At 30.3% G+C, this 24,602-nt stretch overlaps 1 protein-coding gene across 3 annotated transcripts in view; it reads left to right on the forward strand.

Annotated features, from left to right (window-relative positions):
• Positions 1-310: 310 nt before the first annotated feature.
• LOC142325537 (uncharacterized) overlaps positions 311-24,602 on the forward strand; it is a 70,504-nt gene continuing 46,212 nt past the window's right edge. The window contains exons 1-4 of one of the 3 annotated variants that reach the window (XM_075367405.1): positions 311-552; positions 7,820-7,886; positions 10,414-11,284; positions 16,826-17,012. In XM_075367405.1, coding sequence (XP_075223520.1) covers positions 10,575-11,284; positions 16,826-17,012 — 897 coding nt within the window. In that variant the 5' untranslated portion in view covers positions 311-552; positions 7,820-7,886; positions 10,414-10,574. The remainder of the gene's footprint in view (positions 553-7,819; positions 7,887-10,413; positions 11,285-16,825; positions 17,013-24,602) is intronic. The other 2 variants (XM_075367406.1, XM_075367407.1) reach the window with 2 other exon arrangements.

The following is a 24,602-nucleotide window of genomic DNA, read 5'->3' on the forward strand; positions in this document are numbered from 1 at the left end:
TGGTCCGATTTTGGACATTAACGAACTCGACCGAGGTTTTGGATCGTTATATTTTATGTATCAATTTTCAAAGTGACTGGCGAAAAATTACGGCAGTTATCGTGTGCACAAGCAAGTGATATATACATATATAACTTTTGGACTTACGGTGGTTTTGGGGATGTGAAACGCGAAGATATGTCGAAATTTTCCGGAAGTCGAATCATGGTACTCATTACAATGGGTAGCTTTCTTATGAAATCCACCTATAAGTAGCTACAGAACGCGCGATATTATGTGGTTCATACTGCTCGACTTCTACTATCGATCAACTCGTTTCAGAAAAATCGATTATAACGAAGCGTGTGGTATGTAGGAAGTGCTGTCACCTGAATTTTGTTAATGTGGAAGACTTTATTATGATTTCGCGGATGTAATGGATATAACTTAAGTAGTGTTTACTAATCTCCTAAAAGTAATTTTAGAATTTAAATTTGTGACGAAATTTGGAGCCTTGAATTGACTAATCGCCGCCATTGACAGTATTTATTCAGCTGTAATTTGTAACGTAAAGTAAATAATCATTAAGTTTATCTATGAATTGTTACTTTTTGTCAACTGGACAGACCTCTTTCCCATTTATGTTATTTATCAGTTTTAAATATTTCTATAGTTTTAAATCATGTTTATATTTCGTAATTTATGGACAATCTGTGTCATTTTTGTTATGTTGGTCGAAAGAACTGTTATCTTGTTTCAGTATGGAATTTTAATCAATCTTCATAATTTTACCAAGATTTAAAAAACAATTTTTTCGATGTATTTTCTTGATTAATTTGATACCGCTCTATAAATATGTAGGTTAGTTTATCATTTTGTTATCTTATTCGTGGGTGGCGTTATAAAAATGAAACAAACATTGCTGATAAAATCATTTTTGATCATTAATTTGTGACAATTTTTTACATCTTAAAATTTTTTGGTGAATATTTGTTGCAGTAGGCTAAATAAAAAAATTAACCATTCCTTTATTAGTTTTTTTAAAATTGCTTTTATTTGATAATGAACTGGAAAAAAGGTAATTGAGCCAAATTTTCCTAATGTTTTTCTCTGTGCCTAAAAGTAAGTACATGCATTAAAATACCTGAATTCTGATTTGTGTAAATCACACTATATTATGGAACAATTTATTGGTACCTTCCAGATTGGAAAGTAATAATTTTGAAATATAAATATTAAAGTGTAACCGTTAATATGAAATGTTAATTGTGAAGTATCAGTGTCATTATTTTCTTATGTCCATAGATAATGATTGTTGTAGGAGATTAGGTTAATTATTGACGAATGTAATGAATCTAATAGTATATTTTGAAAAGTTTTAAGGGGATTTAACAAGTGCTACTCAACAAATAAATTAACATTTGAAAATAATTAAAAATTAGAAATGACCCGTATTAAAATTATATTGTTATTAATTTTGTTTTAAAAGATTAAAAAACACCTTTATTTTGTAATTGAATAATATGTGAAGTATGTTGAAATGTTAGTTTTTTGTATATTTTGTAAAATTTGCATGTTCTGATATTTTTGTATGCTTGTTCTGTTTCTGTGAGGTTCTGGAGATTAACTCTTAAAGATCAGCTTCTGAAGTATTATTTCTATACTACTTGGAAATTTTTATAATATTACATTAAATATTCGTAAATTTTTGTAATGAGAGCAAGTGTAACAGTCTTTACATTATATGATTGAAAATATTATTTTTTTAAGTGTAATCCTTCTAAACTTAGATTCATGTCAGTGTCAAAATAAGTATTCATTTGGATTTAAAAAAAATTGTTCAACAGTCTAACTGATTTAACATTTTATAAGAAATAAATCATTTGGTCTTTTCTGCTACTCTACTTTTATTTTATCCAATCCACTCATATTTGCATGAAATTTAATTATAAATAAATATAATATATATTATATTAAATTTATAATATATATTATATTAAATTTAATTATAAATAGAGAAACACATTTTTAATTGTAGAAATCAACTTATAAATATAATCTAACCAAACTTAACCTATGCTTGCTTTGCTCGCTAACCTTGACTAATTAATAGTAGTGTTTTGATTGTTTAAGTAATAAATAATTGCAATAGTTACTGAAAGACGACATGATGTGGACTAATCAATAACACCGATATATGTAATGGATGTTGTAATGTTTTGAATCGTAACTATACAGTAATCCATATTTCTTAACAATGCTGGGGGTTTTCCCCCAAATATAAAAAACGTGTTTCTCCACTGAAATTGGCATTGGTAATTAAATCTCTTGTAAATATGAGTGAATTGGATAAAAAAAAAAAGTTGGGTAAAACAGAAAACTACCAAATCATTTTTTACTAGTAACACAGCAGACTAATTTGTTTTCTCATTTTTCATCTAAACCACAAAATTATTCAGATAAAAGATGCTATTTAAAAAATTAGAGTTTTTAATTTCCTAAAGAAAATTATTTTCAGTTATTTTCATTTCTTAATTTTTTTTCTTTTTACTACCAGTTGTTACAATTTGATGTTTAAATTATTTTATTTGCAATGTGCTACTTATATATATTTGCAACTGTTTTATTTATGCATCCTTAAACTTTACAAATTTATTCATTTATATTTATTGATTATTTTACTTTAATTCATTAAAGATTTTAAATCGGTGTTCATGTAATTAAATTTGTTAAAGATGTTTTAATGCTTATTTTTTTTCCGTTTTTATTTTCATTACCTCAGCATGACAAAGTATGATAACACTTATTAATGTTATTAATACATTACTAAGAAAGTCAGTGAAAATTGTATCTCCAGTACATGTTATGCCGCTTCTTCAGTGAAGTTATTGGTGTCGCTAACATTAATGGTACTCATTTTAAAGTAGTAAGGAAATTTCTTTATCTGCAGTCAGTCATTGTTTTATTTAATTTCTCTGCTTGTATCTATTTTTATCAGGTGATTTGCAAAAATTGATTCTGTTTTTAATGTTTGAAAGTTTTCTTTGTGTGTTGAAATGGTTATCCTATATGGGAGGTTGATAGCATAGCTGAATCGATTACATTTAAGTAGTCACTGTAATTCCTTATTACTGGCCTCGGTCATCATTGTTGTAGCCACAGTGATCCATGGCTGTAATAATTTATAATTTGACAAAATATTTTATCCTGATTAGTGTATAATGTAATATAATATCATGCTAAGAATGAATAATGGTGATTATGCTACCACAGATAACAAGAGGAATTTTTCCTGCATTTGCTTGGATGTATCAGGGGAAACTTGATATAAAAACCTTTATCAGAGCAGCATCACAAAATGCACTATTAGTTATAAAATATAGATGTGGTCAAAGTCCATATTAATAATTAAAAATATAATTCCATGAAATAATATTAAAGTAAACCAGTGAAACTGCTAATTACATAAAATAACTATGAAAAGTAAATCTCAATTCAAAGCATTGAATGGGATGCAGAAAATTGAAGTTTTTTTTTAAAAAATTAGTCTTATTTAAAAATTCATTGTCAGAGTAATATTATTTCTGTAAAAGGAAGTCTTCTAATTTCATTTTAAATAAACTGGTTGGAAGATCCTTTGAATAGTGTGGTAATTATTAAAAATTGGCAACAGAAGTATAGTTAAGGCCTTTTCTTATAAGCCAAAGTATTGTGTTAAAGAAAACCAGTTCCATTGTTTGGTTTGATGGAGGTGGGTATGATTTCTTTTTACTAAAGATTGCTCTTTTATAAATATAAACACAAGGATGAGTTAACATTTTTAATTTTCTAAATATTGGTTTACTTATGGTTCATACTTATAGATGCCAAACAATGGTCTGACAGCCCATTTTTTTCTTGAAAAACTTGTTCTGACTATTGATGGAGTACCTACAGATGATATTACATTTTAGAGAGGAATATAAATAAATATTTATTTATTTAGGCGTAATAAATACATAATAAATAATATGTAATAAATACATAATAACAAGCCGAAAATTCTATTATAATGCTTCAAACTAAATCAGTGTTGTTGCAAACTAAATAACTTGATCATCCTTTGAGAATTTGGTATAAAAACTCAAACAATTTTGCATTATGTGGAAAGAAAATACTATTGTTATCATTAATGGCAACTGTGTAATGCGATTAGCAATGTTACATCTTACTGAGAAGCATAATACAGCGGTTTTATCCATATTTAAAATTAGATAATTTACTCACCATGAACAAGAAATGCAGTTGCATAAAGGCCATTAAGCAAGCAAGCTACAGTAGATATCTGGAAACTTCTGGAATGTGATAAAAATAGATCAATAAAAGAATGGTCTTATACTGTGAGTGAGTGAGTGTTGATGTACTGCTAGGTGTGATTTTGATTTTTATACTTTATGGAGGCATGTTGGGTATATGCATTAAGCAGTGTAACTTGTGTAAAAAAGGTCCTCGCAGAAAATATGTAATAGCATGCAATAACCACCAACAATAATAACTGCCAATATTTTCAGGAAAGAATGTTAATGTATTACTTTCAAATTTACAAACAAATACAGAATCATTTTGCAAAATTTGCAACATGGTCCTTACAAAGAGAACTGGTAGAAAACCTTGGATTTCAGACCGATATATTGCAGCTGATGGATGAACATAGAAAATATAAGAATGCTAGTGATGAAGAAAGTAAAAGGAACTATCAGCAATTAAGAAATACACTAAACAGGAAGTGCAAAGTAGTGAAAGAAGAGTGGATTAAAGAAAAGTGTTCAGAAGTGGAAAGAGAAATGAACATTGGTAAAATAGACGGAGCATACAGGAAAGTCAAGGAAAATTTTGGGGTTCATAAATTAAAATCTAATAATGTGTTAAACAAAGATGTACACTGATTTATAATACAAAAGGCAAAGTCGATAGGTGGTTGGAATATATTGAAGAGTTATATGGAGGAAATGAATTAGAAAATGGTGTTATAGAGGAAGAAGAGGAAGTTGAAGAGGATGAAATGGGAGAAACAATACTGAGATCTGAATTTAAGAGAGCATTAAACGATTTGAATGGCAGAAAGGCTCCTGGAATAGATGGAATACCTGTAGAATTACTGCGCAGTGCAGGTGAGGAAGCGATTGATAGATTATACAAACTGGTGTGTAATATTTATGAAAAAGGGGAAATTTTATCAGACTTCAAAAAGAGTGTTATAGTCATGATGCCAAAGAAAGCAGGTGCACATAAATGTGAAGAATACAGAACAATTAGCTTAACATGCATAAAAAATCTTAACTAGAATTCTGTACAGAAGAATTAAGAGGAGAGTGGAAGAAGTGTTAGGAGAAGACCATTTGGTTTCAGAAAAAGTATAGGGATAAGGGAAGCAATTTTAGGCCTCAGATTAATAGTAGAAGGAAGATTAAAGAAAAACAAACCAACATACTTGGCATTTATAGACCTAGAAAAGGCATTCGATAACGTAGACTGGAATAAAATGTTCATGATTTTAAAAAAATTGGGGTTCAAATACAGAGATAGAAGAACGATTGCTAACATTTACAGGAACCAAATAGCAACAGTAATAATTGAAGAACATAAGAAAGAAGCCGTAATAAGAAAGGGAGTCCGACAAGGATGTTCCCTATCACCGTTACTTTTTAATCTTTACATGGAACTAGCAGTTAATGATGTTAAAGAACAATTTAGATTCGGAGTAACAGTACAAGGTGAAAAGATAAAGATGCTACGATTTGCTGATGATATAGTAATTCTAGGTGAGAGTAAAAAGGATTTAGAAGGATCAAAGAACAGCATGGATGAAGTTCTACGCAAGAACTACCACATGAAAATAAACAAGAACGAAACAAAAGTAATGAAATGTAGTAGAAATAACGAAGATGGACCACTGAATGTGAAAATAGGAAGAGAAAAGATTATGGAGGTAGAAGAATTTTGTTATTTGGGAAGTAGAATTACTAAAGATGGACGAAGTAGGAGCAATATAAAATACCGAATAGCACAGGCGAAACAAGCCTTCAGTCAGAATATAATTTGTTTACACCAAAAATTAATTTAAATGTCAGGAAAAGATTTTTGAAAGTATATGTTTGCATCATCGCTTTATATGGAAGTGAAACTTGGATGATCGGAGTACCTGAAAAGAAAAGATTAGAAGCTTCTGAAATGTGGTGCTATGGGAGAATGTTAAAAATCAGATGTGTGGATAAAGTGACAAATGAAGAGGGTTGCGGCAAATAGATGAAGAAAGAAGCATTTGGAAAAATATAGTTAAAAAAAGAAGGGACAGACTTATAGGCCACATATTAAGGCATCCTAGAATAATATTGGAGGGATAGGTAAAAGGAAAAAAATTATGCAGGCAGGCAACATTTGGAATATGTAAAACAAATTGTTAGGGATGTAGGATATAGGGGGTATACCGAAATGAAGCAACTAGCACTAGATAGGGAATCTTGGAGAGCTGCATCAAATCAGTGAAATGACTGAAGACAAAAAAAAAACACAGATACTGACAGTATAATGAACATCATACACTCAAAAAGTTATTGGAGGCCTTTGTACCTCAGATGTTTTATGTGTGCCATTGCCGGAAATTTGGGATACAGTTACCAATTAACTGATCCCTTTTCTGTAACAAACAATGCATGTCTTCATTGAGTAAGGGAAAAGTTATTGATGTTCAGGGACAATCAAGTGAAATGTTGCCATAAATAAATGGTTACAATAAAGGTTAATAACATCTTGCATTGTAGTTATAAGTTGATCAGATATCATATAGCATTTTATTGTGTGCTGTGCATCTAGGTTATTAGTGTGATTGTGTTTATGATTTGTTTCTTTGAATGTTGATTTTATATTAATGTGAAGTTATCTAAGGTAAATAAATCAAGAAAGTACTAAACTATGTTTAGTATGTTATGATTTTATTTTATTTTCTTTATTATTTCTGAATTGTGGGGAACTCAGTTCTTCCTCTGCTTGTTTTTTATTCAGCTGTTTTATCTAATTCTGATTTTCTTATGTCTTTTTGGGTGTATTTTGTATATAAGTAGTTTGAAACAGCAAAGTTTACTGTTTGTTATTGGGAGCTTGATTTTCTGTATTTTCTATTTATTGTTTTATAAATTTTTCAGTAGTCTCTATAACTTTAGGTAATGCAAGTATTAGCCAATTTACATGATGGTAATGACTTTACCTTTCAAATGGAAGCTTCTGGGTTTAAATCTCACTCAGGCTTGGCATTTTTTTTGTGTTTTAAAAATTATTTCTCATCATCATAAAAAAAGAATCAAATACTAATATCTAAATTTCATATCTTTAATTTTGCCTTCTTTTAACAAAACAATGGACTTATAATTTGTATTGGAAAGTCATAGTTTCATTATCCTTCATTACATAATTGCTGAAGACAAATAAGGTCATTCAATTTTCGTTGTAATCATTTTTTAATGTTAAAATTCTGTGTTACTTGATTCCGTTTTATTTTGTGATTTCTCATTTCAGTAATATTTCATATTTTTCCAGTTTTATAGTTCAGTTATATGAATAAATTAAATAAGGGAACGTTTGCTAATTAGGGTCAAATTTCTCAGGTCAGGCATTTGGTAGATCTTGATGTTTCATGAACCCCTCTAACAAAAAAAAAAAAAAAAAAAACAATTTTAGCATTGAGAAATTGTGTAAGGATGTACATGTTTGTTTGATGTCTACAGATTGTATGGAATGATTTGGATGAAATTTGGGAGAATAATTTCTGTTCGTAGTTGTTGATACCACTTAATTTTGGTTACAGTTGGTCAAGAGTGCAGTGAGATAGGACCTCATGGATATTGTACCTCAAAATTTTACTCAAAGGATAGGTAAATAATGTTTTTGCACAATTTAATGTCCCCTTATATATATATATATATATATATCTAAAGATACTTTCTGATGTTGTTTGGTTTGATAAAACTTCCATAAATGGATGGGGCAAAAAACAGTTTTCTTTTCCTCAGATTGGTTTAAGCCATATTTTCATGCACGTAAAAATTTCCTTATTTATCAGGTAAACTAGTCATAAATTTAAATAATATTTAATTTTATTTTGAAGCCAGTCAGTTAAGAGGGATAGAGAAGTACTTTGATTAATTGCATTATTGAGATATTGGTTTTTCACCGTTTTTAGAATTTTGCACAGTGAATTGGGTGTCAAAAGTGAAATCTTTGCAAAGTTTTTGAGTCAAATAAACAAGAGGGGCTAATTTAATATAGGACTTATTTGTATCTTGTTAAGTTTGTAATTACAAAGTTGAAATTTTGTACAGTTAATAAGGTGGGGGAGGGGGTAATTTATATAATGAAGTAATTGTTACATCTCAGTTATCCTTTTTTCATGGAAATTTTAAACTGTGTATTCTGAATTCTGCCATTCTGAGTATTTAATCAATCATTGCATACTGTTGTTTTTTTTTAGTGTTCTTGAACAATATTATAATGATGTTTAACAGTATATACCCTGTTTTAATTGCAATGGAATCTTGGACCTTAGTGTGAGGTTTTACTGTGAATCCTTTTTTCAAAAATCATAATATATTTGTGATTGTCTGAAGATAGTTCGGTATTCATTGAAATTGTGCTGCTCCTCCTGTCCTTATTAAAAATATAGTTCAGAAATTTTAAACTACTGGCTGTACAATAAAAATTAAATTTAGCAATGTAAATAGAGTATACAGAAAGTTCATTGGAAACAGTTCACACCAAACTATATTATTCAGGCTGTCTTTTAAGCTAGCATTTGGCAGATTTTATTTAAGAACTTTTTTAACTCCTTTCCCCTCAAGGCCTGATCCACTATCCTGTAAAACACGGCCTTGAGGGTGCCAGTTACCTCTACTTTCCTGGGAGGCCATGCTGGATCAGAGATGGGTCCTCTGTCCTCTGATCCAGTAGCCTGGAATAGAGCCTGTAATAAGCCTGGATCAGAGGACCCACCTCTGATCCAGTCCATCTCTCCTGCCAGTGCTCTGTCATCTCCTTTGTGGCCATGCTCTTTATCATCCCTTCTGTTCTATGCACCCATTCTTCCACTAAAAGCTCCATAGGGGGGAGCGAGGCAATCACCAGAACTGCTTCTGTAGAGACCATTCGGTACATCCTAGTAATGCCGATTGCCAGTCGGTGCTGCAGCCCTGTAAGCCTCCGAATGGCCACTTTCATGCAGACCGAGCCACTGCTGCCAGCATTCTCTTTGATGAGCTCGGTCCACCAACCTTGCTCATGAGCCTTGAGATAGCCAACACTGTTCTACTTGCCTTGTCGACTGTCTCCCTGACATGATTTGAAAGGTTCTCCGGCTGTCAAGCCAAACCCGCAGGTGTTTGGTTCTACTGACTGGCTCAATAAAGACCGTCCTTACCTGTAGCCTGTTTGTGAAGAGTTGCCTTCTCCTGGCCATCAACAGCAGCTTCGTTTTCTCTGCAGCGAGGCTAAAGGGCGTGGCCTGCCAACCATCTGTTGAACAGTAGAATGGCCTGTTCACCTTTCCTGACTAAGTGTTCATTGGCTAGACTTCAATGGTACTAAATGAAGTACCATTGATCACAGAAATAGGTAAAATTTTTGCAACAAAAAACAGAAGATTGTAAAACTAAACATTTGATCGATGGGATTATGAAACAAAACCTGTGTTCCATATATGCCCTCTTCTCACATTTCTTTGTTTTTATTCAAAGTTTTCTTTTTGTTTTTTAAAATAGCAAAAAATTTATCTTTTTTTTAATTTTTGATGATTAATTTCGTCTTTATTTTGCAAGTGGTGTGTTCTGTTGCAAGCCCTTTTTGAATTTATTGTCAGTTACTTATTTATTTTATTTTTTCTTTTAAAGTTGTATTGTTTTCAGTTGGCATGTTCTACTTTTATTGTTTTTTTTTTTTTTGTTTCTTTTTGCTGAACTTTATGTGTTCCATTTTTTTGTATGTATATTTTTTGTATTTTTTATGGACAGCCTGCTTTTTAGCTGATTGATCAACTTTTTTAGCCCTCCTTCAACTTATGTTTTTGGAGATTGAAGATGAGCAGTCAATCCTTCAATGGTTGTTTTTATTGGGTTTCCTTAACAACCTCTTTTGTTTAACTTTTTGTTTGTTTAATATTTGGTTATTTTTTTTTTTTTAATTTTCATTATAAGTAATTGTAGTTTTGTGCTAGATGGAAATTTATTTTGATTATTGCTATAAATTTGTCTGATGTGTTTTATATTCAAGTAGTAATAGTTGTGTCTGTTAAAGTAAATAGAGACCTTCTTTTTTGGGTTATTATCAAATATACATTGTCTTGCTGTGATATTTTAAAAGAAGTGCTATTTATTTTGTGTTTGAAGCTAATTTATTATTTTTTTTTAACAGGCGATACAAGATGTCAGTTCTCTTCTAATGATTTAAAAAAATTGTAAATAAGTAATTATTAATATTGAGAATGGAATATTATCCATTTATTATGGCAGTACAAGAGGAAATAATAAATGTAAATAAGTAATCTATTTAAACTGTAATTTATAACCGCAATAATGACGTCTTCAAGTGATAGTATGGTAATTGTGCCATCTGATGAAAGCTTAAATTGTGATGTTTTAACTATTATTAAAGAACATCCTGTTAGAAGTGATGAAAATTTTGAAAATGTAGAATTATCTGCAGCATCTTCTTTAGAAAAAGTTATTTTAAATGAGGGTATACTTCCAGTACGTTTGAATAAAAATAATATGAATAATAATAATGATATTAATTTAGAATTATCAAATTATGATATTAGTCGAGAAATAATTAATATTCATGATAATCAAAGTTTTTGCAGTGCTAATTCAATTGAAATTGTTAATGGAAAGTGTGGTATTGGTAATGTTAAAAAAGAAGGAAATGATTTAATGACAAAATGTAAATTAAATGAAGATAGTAATATTGATGTTCAGCTTAATGAAACAGGATTTGATTCATGCACTGATTTTGTTGGTCTGGAATTAGCATTAACAGAATCAAATGTTAAAGGACCATTTTTGGAAGAATTTTGTACTAAAATGGGTTCAGTTGTTAAACCACCGGCTGGAATTGAAGTTAAACTTCAAACTTTAAGCAAAGATGATTCAACTGATAATGATGTTTCATATACTGATTCTTTATCACCTGAAAGTGATCAAGAGATAGGTAGTAGTTATGTTGATTCATCTTATCAACAGTTAAATCAGGAGATGGAAACAAAATATAAAAATGAAATAGAAAGGTAAAATTTAAAATAATTATTTATATTATTCATTTAAAAAATACAATTATATAGTATTTACAGTTTTATTACTTTGATAATGATTATTAATGAATCGCAAAGTAGAATAATATAAAACAGATTTATCAATTGAGAGACATCTTTTGGTTCTTAGACAGTATTTTTAGTCTTGATTTTTAATTATAACTTGTATGAAAAAAAATAAAAATGTATTTTTATATATAAAATAAATAATAACAAAAAAGTTTTGTATCTGATGATGAGAGAATAAATGTATTGTGAAATGTGTGATTTCAGAATGTAAAACTAGTGCCACCTACATAACTGTGAAATTTTCCTTTGTGGCATACCAGCTTAAATAACGCTGATCAACAATGATTTTGTTAAATGAGAGTGAATAACGGATTCTTATAGTATCTTTCATGTTGATTTCAAATATGAAATCAGAATTCTTCTGTCTTGTAACTACCATTCTTATTTTCAAGTAGTATCATGCATGAACTCCATAAGCATAGCATTTTGTGAACGTAAATACGTTTACCAATATTCCCTCTCACATTGCATCCAGTGCCAAATAGCCAAGAGCTTCCAATTCCAGTACCACCAGGTACATGGAACTTAGATGAAGATGAAAATGTTGTATCTTGTGCTGACATATCAAGCGATGAAGAAAGAGATCCAAAATTTTTAGAAAATTGATATACTGAACCCCATTTAATTAATCAGTCAGAATTAAATGATCTGGTTTGTGATCTAGATTTATCAAAGAATCAAGCAGAATTACTAGCATCAAGGCTGAAAGGGTGGCATTCTTTACAACCAAACAAGTGTTTTCTGTAAAACAGAAAATACTTGCTTGTTTAACCCTTGAAAAGTGTTTTCAAGGGTTAAACACTGAGTGAAAAAATTTGAACATTTCTTCTCTCAGTATGAAAACTTAGTATACTGTAATAATGTGGACTGTTTATTGGAAGCTTTGGGACATATACACCATCCTGACTAATGATGACTTTTTGAAGCTTCAAAGTTTAGTCTGAAAGCTGGTCTACGTCACATTGGAGATAAATACCCATCAATACCATTAGCATACGCTGTTCACATGAAGGAGTCTTATAAAATTTGTATTGAACAGTATTCAGTATGAGAAATATTTATGGAGATCTGGAAGTAATAGTGCTTTTATTTGGACTGCAACTTGGATACACTAAGTTCTGTTGCTTCATGTGCGAGTGGGACAGCAGAGATAGGAAGAACCATTACATAAAAGAGCAGTGGCCAAAGATAGAGGTACTGACTGTAGGAGAGAAAAATGGGTGTTAGTCAGACATTACTAAAACCAGAAAAAGTTTGTCTTCCACCACCACACATTCAGCTAGGTTTATTTTTAAAAAAAATTTAAAGCAATGAATTGTAATGGTGCAAGGGTTCGGTTTCTAAAAAAAAAATTCTCTAATATAAGCAATGCTAAAATAAAGGAAGGTATATTTGTTAGATCACAAATAAGAAAACTGAGTGATCCGGCATTTGAAGAATGTTTGAATCACTTGGAGGTTGCTGCATGGAAATTATTTCAAAATGTGGCAAACAACTTCCTTGGAAACCATAAGGCCAGTAACTACAGAGAACTTGTAAGTGAACTCCTTCAAAACTACAAAGAACTTGGGTGTAACATGTCACTCAAAATCCATTTCTCACATTCACATTTGGATTTTTTCCCTAACAATTTCAGTGCTGTCATGATGAACATGGAGAATGCTTTCCCCAGGAGATATCTACAATGGAAACATGATACCAAGGAAAATGGAATCCAAAAAATATTAACTGATTAATGTTGGAATCTAAAGAGGGATCTACCTACAGCAAATTACAGCAGAAAATCCAAAAGAAATAGATTTTAGTTGAGTACCAAAAATGTATGTATGCATTGTCATGTTACATTCATACATTTTTTGTTTCAAAAGAAATTTCAATTAGAAAAAACTGAGCCCAATAGAAAAAATTTATTTACATATATGAAATCAGCATAAAAAATACTGTAAGAATCGGCCATTCACTGTCATTTAAAAAACAAAAAAATTAAATTTTGTTGACCAGTGTAATTTGTCTTGTTCATGTACTATTTGACAGTTGGTTAAACATTTTATGTTTCAAGTTAAATTTGTTATCACAGCAATTTTCAAATTATAATATATAATTATTTTTATTGTAATCGTTATTAAAATTCATAAGTAATTCTAAGCAATTTTCTGCAGTATGTTAAAAAGGAAATTGCTTTTCCACTTTTAGATAATTTTGAATTTTTATTCTAAAATCCTTTACAGAAATATTTGATTGACTGATATGTTTATTTTAATAAATCTATGAAAATTACTGCTTTATAATGCTATATGATTAGATAGAAAATTGATCAAATTTTCCTTTTTTAATATATTTTTTTATTTTTTGCATTAAATAATATTCCTGTGTTAATAGTCATTTGTCAACATTTATTTATTTATATTTTATTATAAATCATAATATGAAGACTGAGGATGGTCTAAGGGCTGAAAGTTGTCCCTTGATTGATTAATATGTTCTATTTTATTACTTTATTAAATGATTTATGTGTTAATTAATACTGATTTAATTTACAGTAGAAGAAGAATAATTCCTGATCTCAGCATTCCCTGTCGTTGGTCTTGCATATCACGAAGCTTATTAGAAAGTGTTTTACAATAGACTTGTGATGGATGTTCCAGGTTTCATGAAATCTATCAAAAGCACTCCCCTTTTGGTCCTATAATACAGTTATCATTATTTTCCTTCAAAATTGGGCTTGTTTAAATTTTTTTGGTTTAGGTGAATTGGAATGATGCCACTGCACAATGGTTGTTTTGTTTCAGCATTTACATATAAATTCCACGTTTTATTGCCAGTGACAATATGAGAAAAAGATTCGTCTCCCTCATGGTTAAAGCAGCCAAGAAAAGCATCTGCAGATGTCATTTATTTCATTATTGATGTTGTTCATTTTTGTAAGCAATTGCCAACATTTTTGTCACCTATTGTGTGCACAGTTTACGATAGCCTAGTCTGTCATGATTCATAACAATGTTGTCTTTGAAACTTCTGGAAATTGTAGAGAAAAATACTAATCGTAAAGCGACGATTTTCTTTCACTTTTGCATTCACATGTTCAGTGAGATCTTCGGTCCAGAGACTAGGCCTGCTGCCATTGTTTGTCATGAGTATTTGAATTGCCTTCCTTAAACTCATGATACCATGCCTCACTTTTCCTTACTCATTCCTTACTTTCATGTTATGGCAGTAAATTCAGCAGCATTTTGACCTCTTGCATTTAGAAATCTTATCACTTATCAAACTTCACATCACTGCAGTAATAATAAAACTTGAATTACACTCATTTTAACACACTGTTTCACAAAGGCAAACAACAATGATCTGACAGCAGTGTGGCAGTTACATGCCCAACAGATCACTTAAAGGTACTGTGGATGCGTGAACCAATTGTGTTACCAATCATCATGTATAACTCATCAGCCCTTACTTTTGAACTGCACTTTGTATATTCTTGAAATCATTATAAGCACTGTTTATGAATGCAGTTTTCTCATAAGTAATTACTTTTTTTTGTTGTTTAATTATGGCTGTTTTCTTGAGTAGTATTTTTTATACTTAATTATAATTAACCTTAGCTTATAGAAAAATATAATAATAAAACATTTATAAAAATTTTATTATTGTGATTTTTTTGGTGTTTATTTTCAAAGATTAAAAAATTAAAACAATCTTTACAAAATGTAAAAAAAAAATATATTAAAAATAACGTATCATAATTGCATTAAAAAATTTAAAACAACTAGGAAAAATTAAAAATCAGACAGACCATATTTTTCAGGAAATACAAAAAAGATATTGAAAAATTTGTACATAAAACACATAAAATGTACTAATCTTTAGTGACTGTGTTATAGCCATTAAAGCAAGCATCTTTCTGGCATGTCATAAAAGTGTGCTCCATGCAGAGAAAATCACTGTACTTTTTTCAGTAATTTTTTTGATTGCCTAGTTCATTTTTCTTCAAAGCAAGTTTTTTTTCTTTCCTTGTTCTTTTATATTCTTTTCTGGTTTTTCCGAATGTATATATTTCATTTTTTGACCTAATTTGAAAATCAGTTGACATCTCTCATGTTATTAGACTTCTTGATTTCAGTTACTTATCAAATATTGCAGGCGAGGAGTCTAATAAAATGTCTGATTTTTAACTATTTGCTTATTTTCCAAAAAAAGTACACATGCAATTACAGCATTAATATAACACGGCAAAAAACCTAAACTGGAAATTAAGATGACATTTTTATGAGAAATGATTGATACTAGCGTGAGTTGATCACTGATGTGAAATAAACTTGAATTTTGTTGTCAGTTTTTATTTTCTGTAAACTCCGTTGGAATTTGCGTTTTATGTTTTTACACATTTTATGTTATATCAGATTTTCACAAAAAATAGATATTTCCTTTAAAATTCTTATATTAGAGTAATATTGCAGAACCAATTAGTAGATCTTAAGTGTCATATTTATTTACTCAGAATATACTAGTGAAAACCACAGCTTCGTTGAAAAACATAATTTTTTATCTTTCATAGCATATTTGCTTATACTGTTATACTTTTGGCAATTATCAGCTTTTGATACATTTCCATTAAAGGCCAATCATATTTTCTCCCATTGAGATTGGGTTTTAAATATCACTAAACATTACATAATGCATTAAAAATATAAATTGTGTACGAAACATAACTTTCTGTTCAAAATCAAAATCTTTCTGTTCCATCTCTATTTATTTTCCATACCTTCAAGTTCAAGTGATTACTCGTAGTTACACCAACTAAATATAATAAAGTAAGGAATGGATTAATTTCAATTTTATACATAAGTAACAACAATGAAAATATAGTTAATGAACAAAATAATCTTGAATATTATGGTTAGATTAAGGAAGTAATACATTTTATGTCAACTGATATTTAAAATTTATGTATTCAAATTATGATAACAAAATCAGTAGTTTCGTTATCTGTTGCAAATTGGTAATAACAGCAGAATAGTTCATTTTATATTAATTATTAAAGTGATAAACATATTTTTCTGTATTTTTAATATTTTAATTATCTTTTTAATTTAATTTCACTTAAAACACTGATGAAGCAGAGATCTCTGTGAAAGTACTTATAATGAGAAAAAAAACAATAGGTGGAAAAATTAACTTTTGTAATTAATTATTGAGGAATAAAATGTTTAACACATCAGTTTGTTTTATTGCCATGAGTATTTTTAAATATTGGTATTAGTTGAGATTTAGTGCCTTTGTGTATAGTGTTCTCAGCAGAAAGTTTTCATAGTTTCAGTTAGTTTACAAGCTTCTTTGAATTTTAAAGTTGACCTAATTAACATTACTTTTTCCCTAAGACAAGTAAGTGAAGTGATTTTTTGAATTACTTTTACAAATTAAAAATTTTACATCCATGATTTTTACCAGGTTGAAGTGGCGAGTATTAGATTTGGAAAAAGAAGCATCTCATGAATTCTGTCAAGAACAAATTTCTACTATGGAAAAGGCTGTTCAACAACTTAAATTGGAGCTTGACTTAAGTCGTCAGGAACATACTTTAGATGCTCGTACATTTGCTAATGAACGGCTCGAGTTGGAGACAAAACTAGAAAATGTAATTTATTTTATTTAGTTACATAAGCTAGAATATTTTAAGGTTTTTATATCTATTAATGAATCTAAAATTTTATCTGTTAGTATTTATTTAATGTTATTGTACTAGGGTCAGTTAAATTTAAACTATAACTTTTTTAAAATTGATTTATTAATTAATTTATTTATTTACAAAGTATTCTTTCATTTGTATTTTTCTGCATAGTTTTTATTTATATCTACTTTTTGCATAGAAAACCTTAGATTGGGAGTTATCCGATTCTATTTTCATAAAAACTATTGGGACATGTTCGAAGTTGGTTGTACAGAAATTCTACCTCTTCATCATCAGAAAAACATTGCCCCTAATGTTTCCTTTATAGTCCCAAAAATGATAGTCGTTTGGTAACAAATCAGAGCTGTAAAGAGGATGTTCAACAATGATCTTGTGGATTTGCTGTAATTTTTCTTGATTTAATTTTTGGAAGTATGGGTGTAGTATTATTTCATGAGGAAACAATAATTTTTTTTGATGAAATGATTCCCAGCATAGAAAAATTCACAGCGAACTCGCTGTGATCGTGACATCATATCTTTTGAACTAATAAGTTTCTTTAATCTTGACTGTCAGTTCACATTATTATGCAGCATTCTTTGATCATGATGAGAACTCTGTAATACAAAAAAAGCAATAGCAAAAACTTTGCCCATCAGAAATGTTATTTTTTGTTTTTAGTGGAGCAGTTCATTTTTTCAATTCCATTCCGATTTGATAACTTCATTTCAGAGTGTACGGGTACATCCATGTCTCATCACAGGTAAGAATGTACTTTAAAAATCCAGATTCTGTTTTGCTTACTGGGTCAAAAGTTGTTGAAAAATTTCAGTTTGCTTGACCTTTTTTTAGCAATTAGTATTCACAAAATTCATCATGTAGAATTTTTTTGAACTGTAACTTATTTTGATTAATGGATTCCACACTACCATGACTTAATTTGCTTTTTGCGTTAATTTCACCCATTGTTACTTATCGGTCATCTTCTATAGATTCCCAAAATTCATTAATTTTTTTGTGCATTTGGCCAATGCAGATGAATGTTATTAATATCTCTAGATACTAGTTGCTCACTTACCCTGTTAGGGATTGACAGAGTGATGACAAGGAGTACGAACTGCATACAATGAGTGTAGAGCCACCCACTACCTACCCACACAGTCTAGACAATATAATCAAGCATATAGTTGCAACCCAGAAAATTCTAGCTTATATTTGACTTTGTAAATGATATTACTTAACGTTAACACTTATTGAATGAGTATTGTGATGTATGATTTATTTAAATATAAACTGAAAAATTGCAGCTACTGTGTATATAGTATGTTTACATTTTCAGTGATTTTCCCCAGTTGTGTGGTAAGTACGTAGAATTAACTTTTTTTTTTTTAAAGTTTAATGCAAGATACATCCAGAAGTAAATTTTGTTAGCACACAACCCTGTGAACATGGGTAAGGCCTTACTTGCATAAAAATCTGCTTCCACTCAAGAATGAAATAATCCAGCCATTTCATTTATTTATGTTCAAGTTGAGGATCACTTTTAAACATTATTATTTCTCTTATCATGTTTAAAACAGTTGATCCACTTGCAGGTATGAAACATTGGTAATCAGGTTTTTGAATGTGAGAAGTGAGATCTGAGATCATCTTTTCTATTATAGTGACTATCTGAGATTTCTTTCCAAATTTGTAAAATTTATATATTGATTGTAATAATTAAATGTAAGATAGGAAGTTTTACAAAGGGAAAGGAAATAATTTTTTTTTCAAAGGATGTCACATATGATGAAATGTGGGATTGCCATGTAACACCAAAAGAAAGCAAGGAACAAACACTGCAATGATAGTGTTTTGATTCCCGAAAGCTATGAAATTCAAGACTTTTTGCTAGGTAAACTATATGCACCAATTTACAGGACTGTCAGCAAAGTGTTGTTTTTAATGAAACTCATGTTACAAGGATCATTAGTTGATGCAAAGTGTACTGTCAAACTGAAAAGTTATGACACTAGGCTGAATAAATGGCATAATCTACAGATTTCCAGCATTGTGTTCCAGCGTGACAATTTTTCTGGGAACAATTTATCAGAACCCCTACAGTCTGTAGTTAGCAGTGAGTGATTCTCATCTGTTTATCAGGCTCTAGAAATTTATTGGTGGCCAGAAGTAAGTATTACGAGGAGTCAAAGTATGTCATTCAGAAATATTTTATGCCACAGGTAGAGAAATTCTATTAACAGGATGTTTTCAAATTAGTTTTAAGATATGATAGTGCCTCATTTGCATGGTGATTATGTTGAAATATAGATTAAGATAATCAGAATTTATTTTCTGGGCGCATGTTTCATGTGTAAAATTGAATAATTTGATTGCTAGATTGAATAGACTTTCAGTTAAATTAAATTACTAAGTTTTTAGAACATTTTTCTGATATGTATTTTACATTTAAAACACTAGCCATTAATGTAGATGGCTACATTGTAATCCTTGTAATGTAGATGGTACTCTGTCAAGAATAGGAAATATTTATTACTATTGGTTTTGTATCTAAGTTACATTCTTGGCTATTTGAAAAAGTTAATACAGTTGAGCATCAGTTATCCAGATTGACCTTCGCAAGGTCGAATCTGGTTGATCAGATTTGGCCTTGCAAAGATCAATCTGGTTGATTGGAAATCCAGATAATTGGAAAATTAAAGAGAGGTTTATTACTTGTACTGAACATATCATTCTAATGTTTAGTTTGCATCATACTTGAAATATTAAAATGAAATGAAAATATTATAAAGTAAATGTATATCTGTAAAATTCAAAAGATACTCAGAACATATGTATTCTGTAATAAAAAAAAAAAAATACAGTAACAAAGGATCCAATGAATATTAATTTGTTAAAAAAAAAATTATGATATACATTATTACCTTGTTGCTTTATAAAAAAATGTTATTTAAAAAATTGTTATAGAAGAACTTATGATAAACTTTTAAAAAAAATATTGAAGAGAAGTTGAATTAAGTTACTGTGTTTTATAAAAAACATAATTTCTTTAAAAAATTAAAAAAAAAATTACAGTACATTAAGTAGAATGAAACTTATGACAGTCAGTAATCAAAACTTACCTTAAAAATACAATTTCTTCTTAAAAAACGTTTGTAACATGTATCTGCTTTAATGTGTTTGTTTATGAGCTGCAATATCACAAAAAGGTTTGAAATAAAACATCTGTGTAGAATCACTTTTTTTTACTAACCGGTCCATTACAATAGACAAGCATTCATGAGTGTTTTCGTGTAATGGCCCTAGATCCAATTTGTCACCTTCTTCAGGTGTTAGCTAATCTTCCTGTCATACAGGTTGTACAATCTTGTGCTCAAAATTTGGTACCCTGGGTAGTTGACATCACTACGACACATTCATTGACACTCTCACAGTCTGTATAGTCTGGTGTCTCTTTTGCAAACAGAATTGATATCTTATATTTTTGACAACTTAATGATGCATTTAAGATTTAAAAGTGATGTACTTTTTATTGTAACACTTTTAACCAAATTTGATGCATCATCCACCATATAACACCAATATTTTTATTAATTTCTGTCTTTAATCATATAAGTTATGCCGCTTAAGTTTTCATTATCAGCCAAAAGAATTTTTTTCAATTATTCTTTGCAATAAAGGCTTTTCAGAGAAATGATAACTCCTTGATCTGTTGGTTGTAAAGTAAATGTAACATGAACTTGGAATTTTACATCTTCTCAGCTTGCTGAAGGATGAGTAGATGCATTATTAATATGAAAAGAACATTCCCATTTTTCCTGTAATCTGCTGGTATTTTTTAACCTCTTGTGTGAGTAATTATTATACCAATCTAAAAATATTTTGCAAATCATCCATGCTTTATTTGGTTTTTATAAATAACTGGAAGATTTTGGACACCTTTAAAAACAAGTGGCCTTTTTGATAAGCTAATCAGCGTAAGATTTATTTGGTGATCTCCAGTTGCGTTACTATCACCATTGGTCCAGTACTTGGACATCTGGAAATAATGTCATACTTTCTTTAGATATTTAAACTTTTGTAGCCTGGAACCGATACCTGATTCATCTTTGCAGAAAACTAAAGCTCTCTTAGGAAGAATTTTCCATTAAAGGTTTGTTTCATTGTTTATAACAGTCTTTCAAAAAATCATCGAATTATTGAATAAATTCATTTGCTGCTGAGATGTTTGCTAATATTGTTCTTAAATTTCAAGTTATCAAATTCCATGCACTGTTAAAAATTTCAAAGCCATCCTTTACTTGCTTTAAAATTTTCATCCTCATTTAGTTTTTCATTAAAAATAATAGCCTTTTTCCACAAAAAATAACTCACCAAGGAATTACTTTTGAACAAACTGCCAGAAAAAAAGCCCAGTCCACTTCTTTGTTTGATACTTTCTTCATTGATGTCTTGGAAAAACTGTTTCTTTTTGAAGTTGCGACATATAATTCATAATGGTGGTTGCATTTTTCTTAATATCTGAAATAGTTGGTTGATATTCCTATACTATATTCATCTGCCAACGATTAACTGATAAACTGTTTTTCTAAGATTTTTACTTTTTCTTTCACTGATAAAATACCTCGTTTCTGTTTTTTTTTTGTACATAAAAAACAAAAAAAAAAACTGTTTGAGTTAGTGCCACTGTTGTACAGGGTGTCCCATATAAAACGCAATCCAACCTTATATTGGTAGGTATGGAAATAATAAAAAGGCATGTGTAAATGTAAATGTAATTTTTATTATTACCATCCATTACCTTACATTTACAGTAAATGTAGGAAGTGGCCGCCATCTTCTTGAATACAAGCTTCAATTCTTTTTACAGCGTTTCTTGCAACTTTTTTCAAAGTTTGTGGCTCGATATTTAATACAGCTTGTTCAATATTGACTTTCAAGTGTTCGTGGTTTGTTGCTGTAGGCTTTTTCTTTGATTTAACGTCGTAGAAAAAAATCCGCCGCATTCAAATTTGGAGATCTTGGTGGCCACAAGCCTCGACCGATAACACGATTACCAAAGAATTCCTCAACGAAATCAGAAGTTGAACCTGCGTATAGTACGATATCGCACCGTCATGTTGTAGCCAGCAGTGTCTATCTTCCTCTTCCAAGAGTTCAATGAACTGAAATAAAATATCCTGATATGGTTCTGAAATAATGGTGTACTCTAAGAAAATAGGACCGATTATTTTCTTCCGCAATATCGCGCACCACACGCCCAACTTCTGCGGGTGTAATTGTTTTTCGTGATGAACGTGGGGATTTTCAGCACTCCAAATTCTACTGTTTTGGCTGTTTACGTAGCCATCCAAATGAAACCGTGCTTCATCTGTGAAAAATAACAAATCCGTAACATTAATTCCCTCACGCAGAAATCGACGGAACCGTTGACAATATTGTAGCCGTTTTTCTTTGTCGGGCTCAAGAAATTGATGAACCGTTTGAATACGATTGTAATTGAATAATTGAATAAGGTTGTAATTGTAATTGTTTGGTCGCCTGATGAACAGTTGATTTAGACAAATTAATTTCAACAGACAAATGTCTGATCGATTTATTTGGCGAGGCGAGTATCGGTCTTTGATTTCAGTGACTGTATCTGTATTCAACACTGACGCAGATCTTTTGTGTTCCTTGTTATTAACAGAACCAGTCTCTCTAAATTTTGCAACTAACCTTAATACTGATGTTTTGTTAGGAGCTGGTTTATCTGGGTACTTATGGCGAAACAAATCTTGCACTGCAACCACTGATTTCGTACTGAAGTACGACTCAACAATGAAAACACGTTCGTCTAGTGAAAACACCATCTTGTCTCTAGCAATACACTGAACGTTATGATTGCATTATTGTTACTATCGGTAGTGTTCTACTGTGTCGCTACGATGTTCAGATGTTGGACGAGTCCATTTCAGTAACGAGTAGGAGAGTAAGCTTGACTTTTGAAATTTCATGGATGAGTGATTGATAGGTTGTGTTTTATATGGGACACTCTGTAATAGTGGTGGGAGGTGTTTTTAGATGAACAAGTGGTCAGTTGCATATTAACTGCAATCCTGGTTGCTGGCTCTGCTCGATGCAGTTAAATAGATATTTGTCATTAATCACTGTCAATACATCTTACTTTTTTGTAACAATGTATTTATTCTCTTTATTATCTCGTAATTACAAACCCCCGGCGGGTTTGAAGCAGTACCTATTACATATAATTAACGATACAGTCCACTTTTTATTGCATTCTTATATCTTATTACCTACATTTTTTGGTCCTCCAAGCCCGGATTTTGTAAGTCTTTTTGAATTTTGTGAGTTCGATATGTCAGAAAGCTGCAAATACCATGCATCAGATAACTTGTTATACAAATCGTATAAGCAGTATATTGCAAATCGTGAAAAGCTATATTGTGGTTTTAAATTGTAATCATAACTATAATCGGTATTGTATATCATTCTTATTGATTATGTCGTATCAAATCTTTATTGATTTTATTCTGCGAATTGCTGTAACATATGTAATTAATCAACTAGCCATTGAGTTACCACCTTATCAGTGCTTGCCAGCAGTGTATCAACAGCAACATCATTAACTAATTGTGTTCAGGAAAGTCACTCTGAATTACATATTTATCTCTGTGTTATTCCATGTTTATTCTCAAAACTCTCATTCCTAATAACAAGAATTATTTTCCTTCTACTTTATTCCTGTCAAACAGTTATGACTTACTTTAATTACACTAAGCGCATCAACCTTCTAGAATTTTTAATCTGTAATTTGTAGAATTTTTTTTAATCACGGAAAAAGATGGAAATAAGAACCTTATTAAACTAAGAGGCATAATTAAAGCTACTCTATCAAGAATAAGTACCTTTGTAAACAATCTGCAAAGTTATTCGAATACTCAGTTATTGTATATAGAATATCATAGATTACCTAACATTCAAAAGGAATTTGACTCCATTCAGAATTGAATGACGAATAGCATGAACACTCATAGGGTACAGTTAAAAGATCTTTATGAAAACATAACATCTAAGTTAGAAATAGTCTTAGGAATAGAACAAATCAAACAAGAGCCTAATCAATCACTTAGTGTATCAGATTCGGTAACCAAAGAGCTCTTACCTATTCACTTACCAACAATAAAAATACCCTCTTTTAATGGCGATTATATGTAGTGGTATCATTTTAAAGATACATTCAAAAACCTCATACTGATTGTAAATTCTTTAACAAACATCCAGAAATTTCCTTATCTTTTTGCTTCACTGGAAGGAGAAGCAAAATAACTTATTCAAAATATTCCAATAATGGACACTAAATTTAATAATGCATACAAACTATTGTGTGGTTGTTTTAACAACAAAAAACTTATTGTTTCTAGGCATGTCAAAGCCCTTTTAACATTGCCATCAGCTATAAGGCTTCATCAGCTCACTTAATCAATGAATAAACAAGTAACCACGAGGCTATAAGAGCATTGGATAATGAAGTTCCATTAGAACTTTTGTGGTTTA

This window comes from Lycorma delicatula, chromosome 5 (assembly GCF_047948215.1).
Source record: "Lycorma delicatula isolate Av1 chromosome 5, ASM4794821v1, whole genome shotgun sequence".
Classification (NCBI taxonomy): domain Eukaryota; kingdom Metazoa; phylum Arthropoda; class Insecta; order Hemiptera; family Fulgoridae; genus Lycorma; species Lycorma delicatula.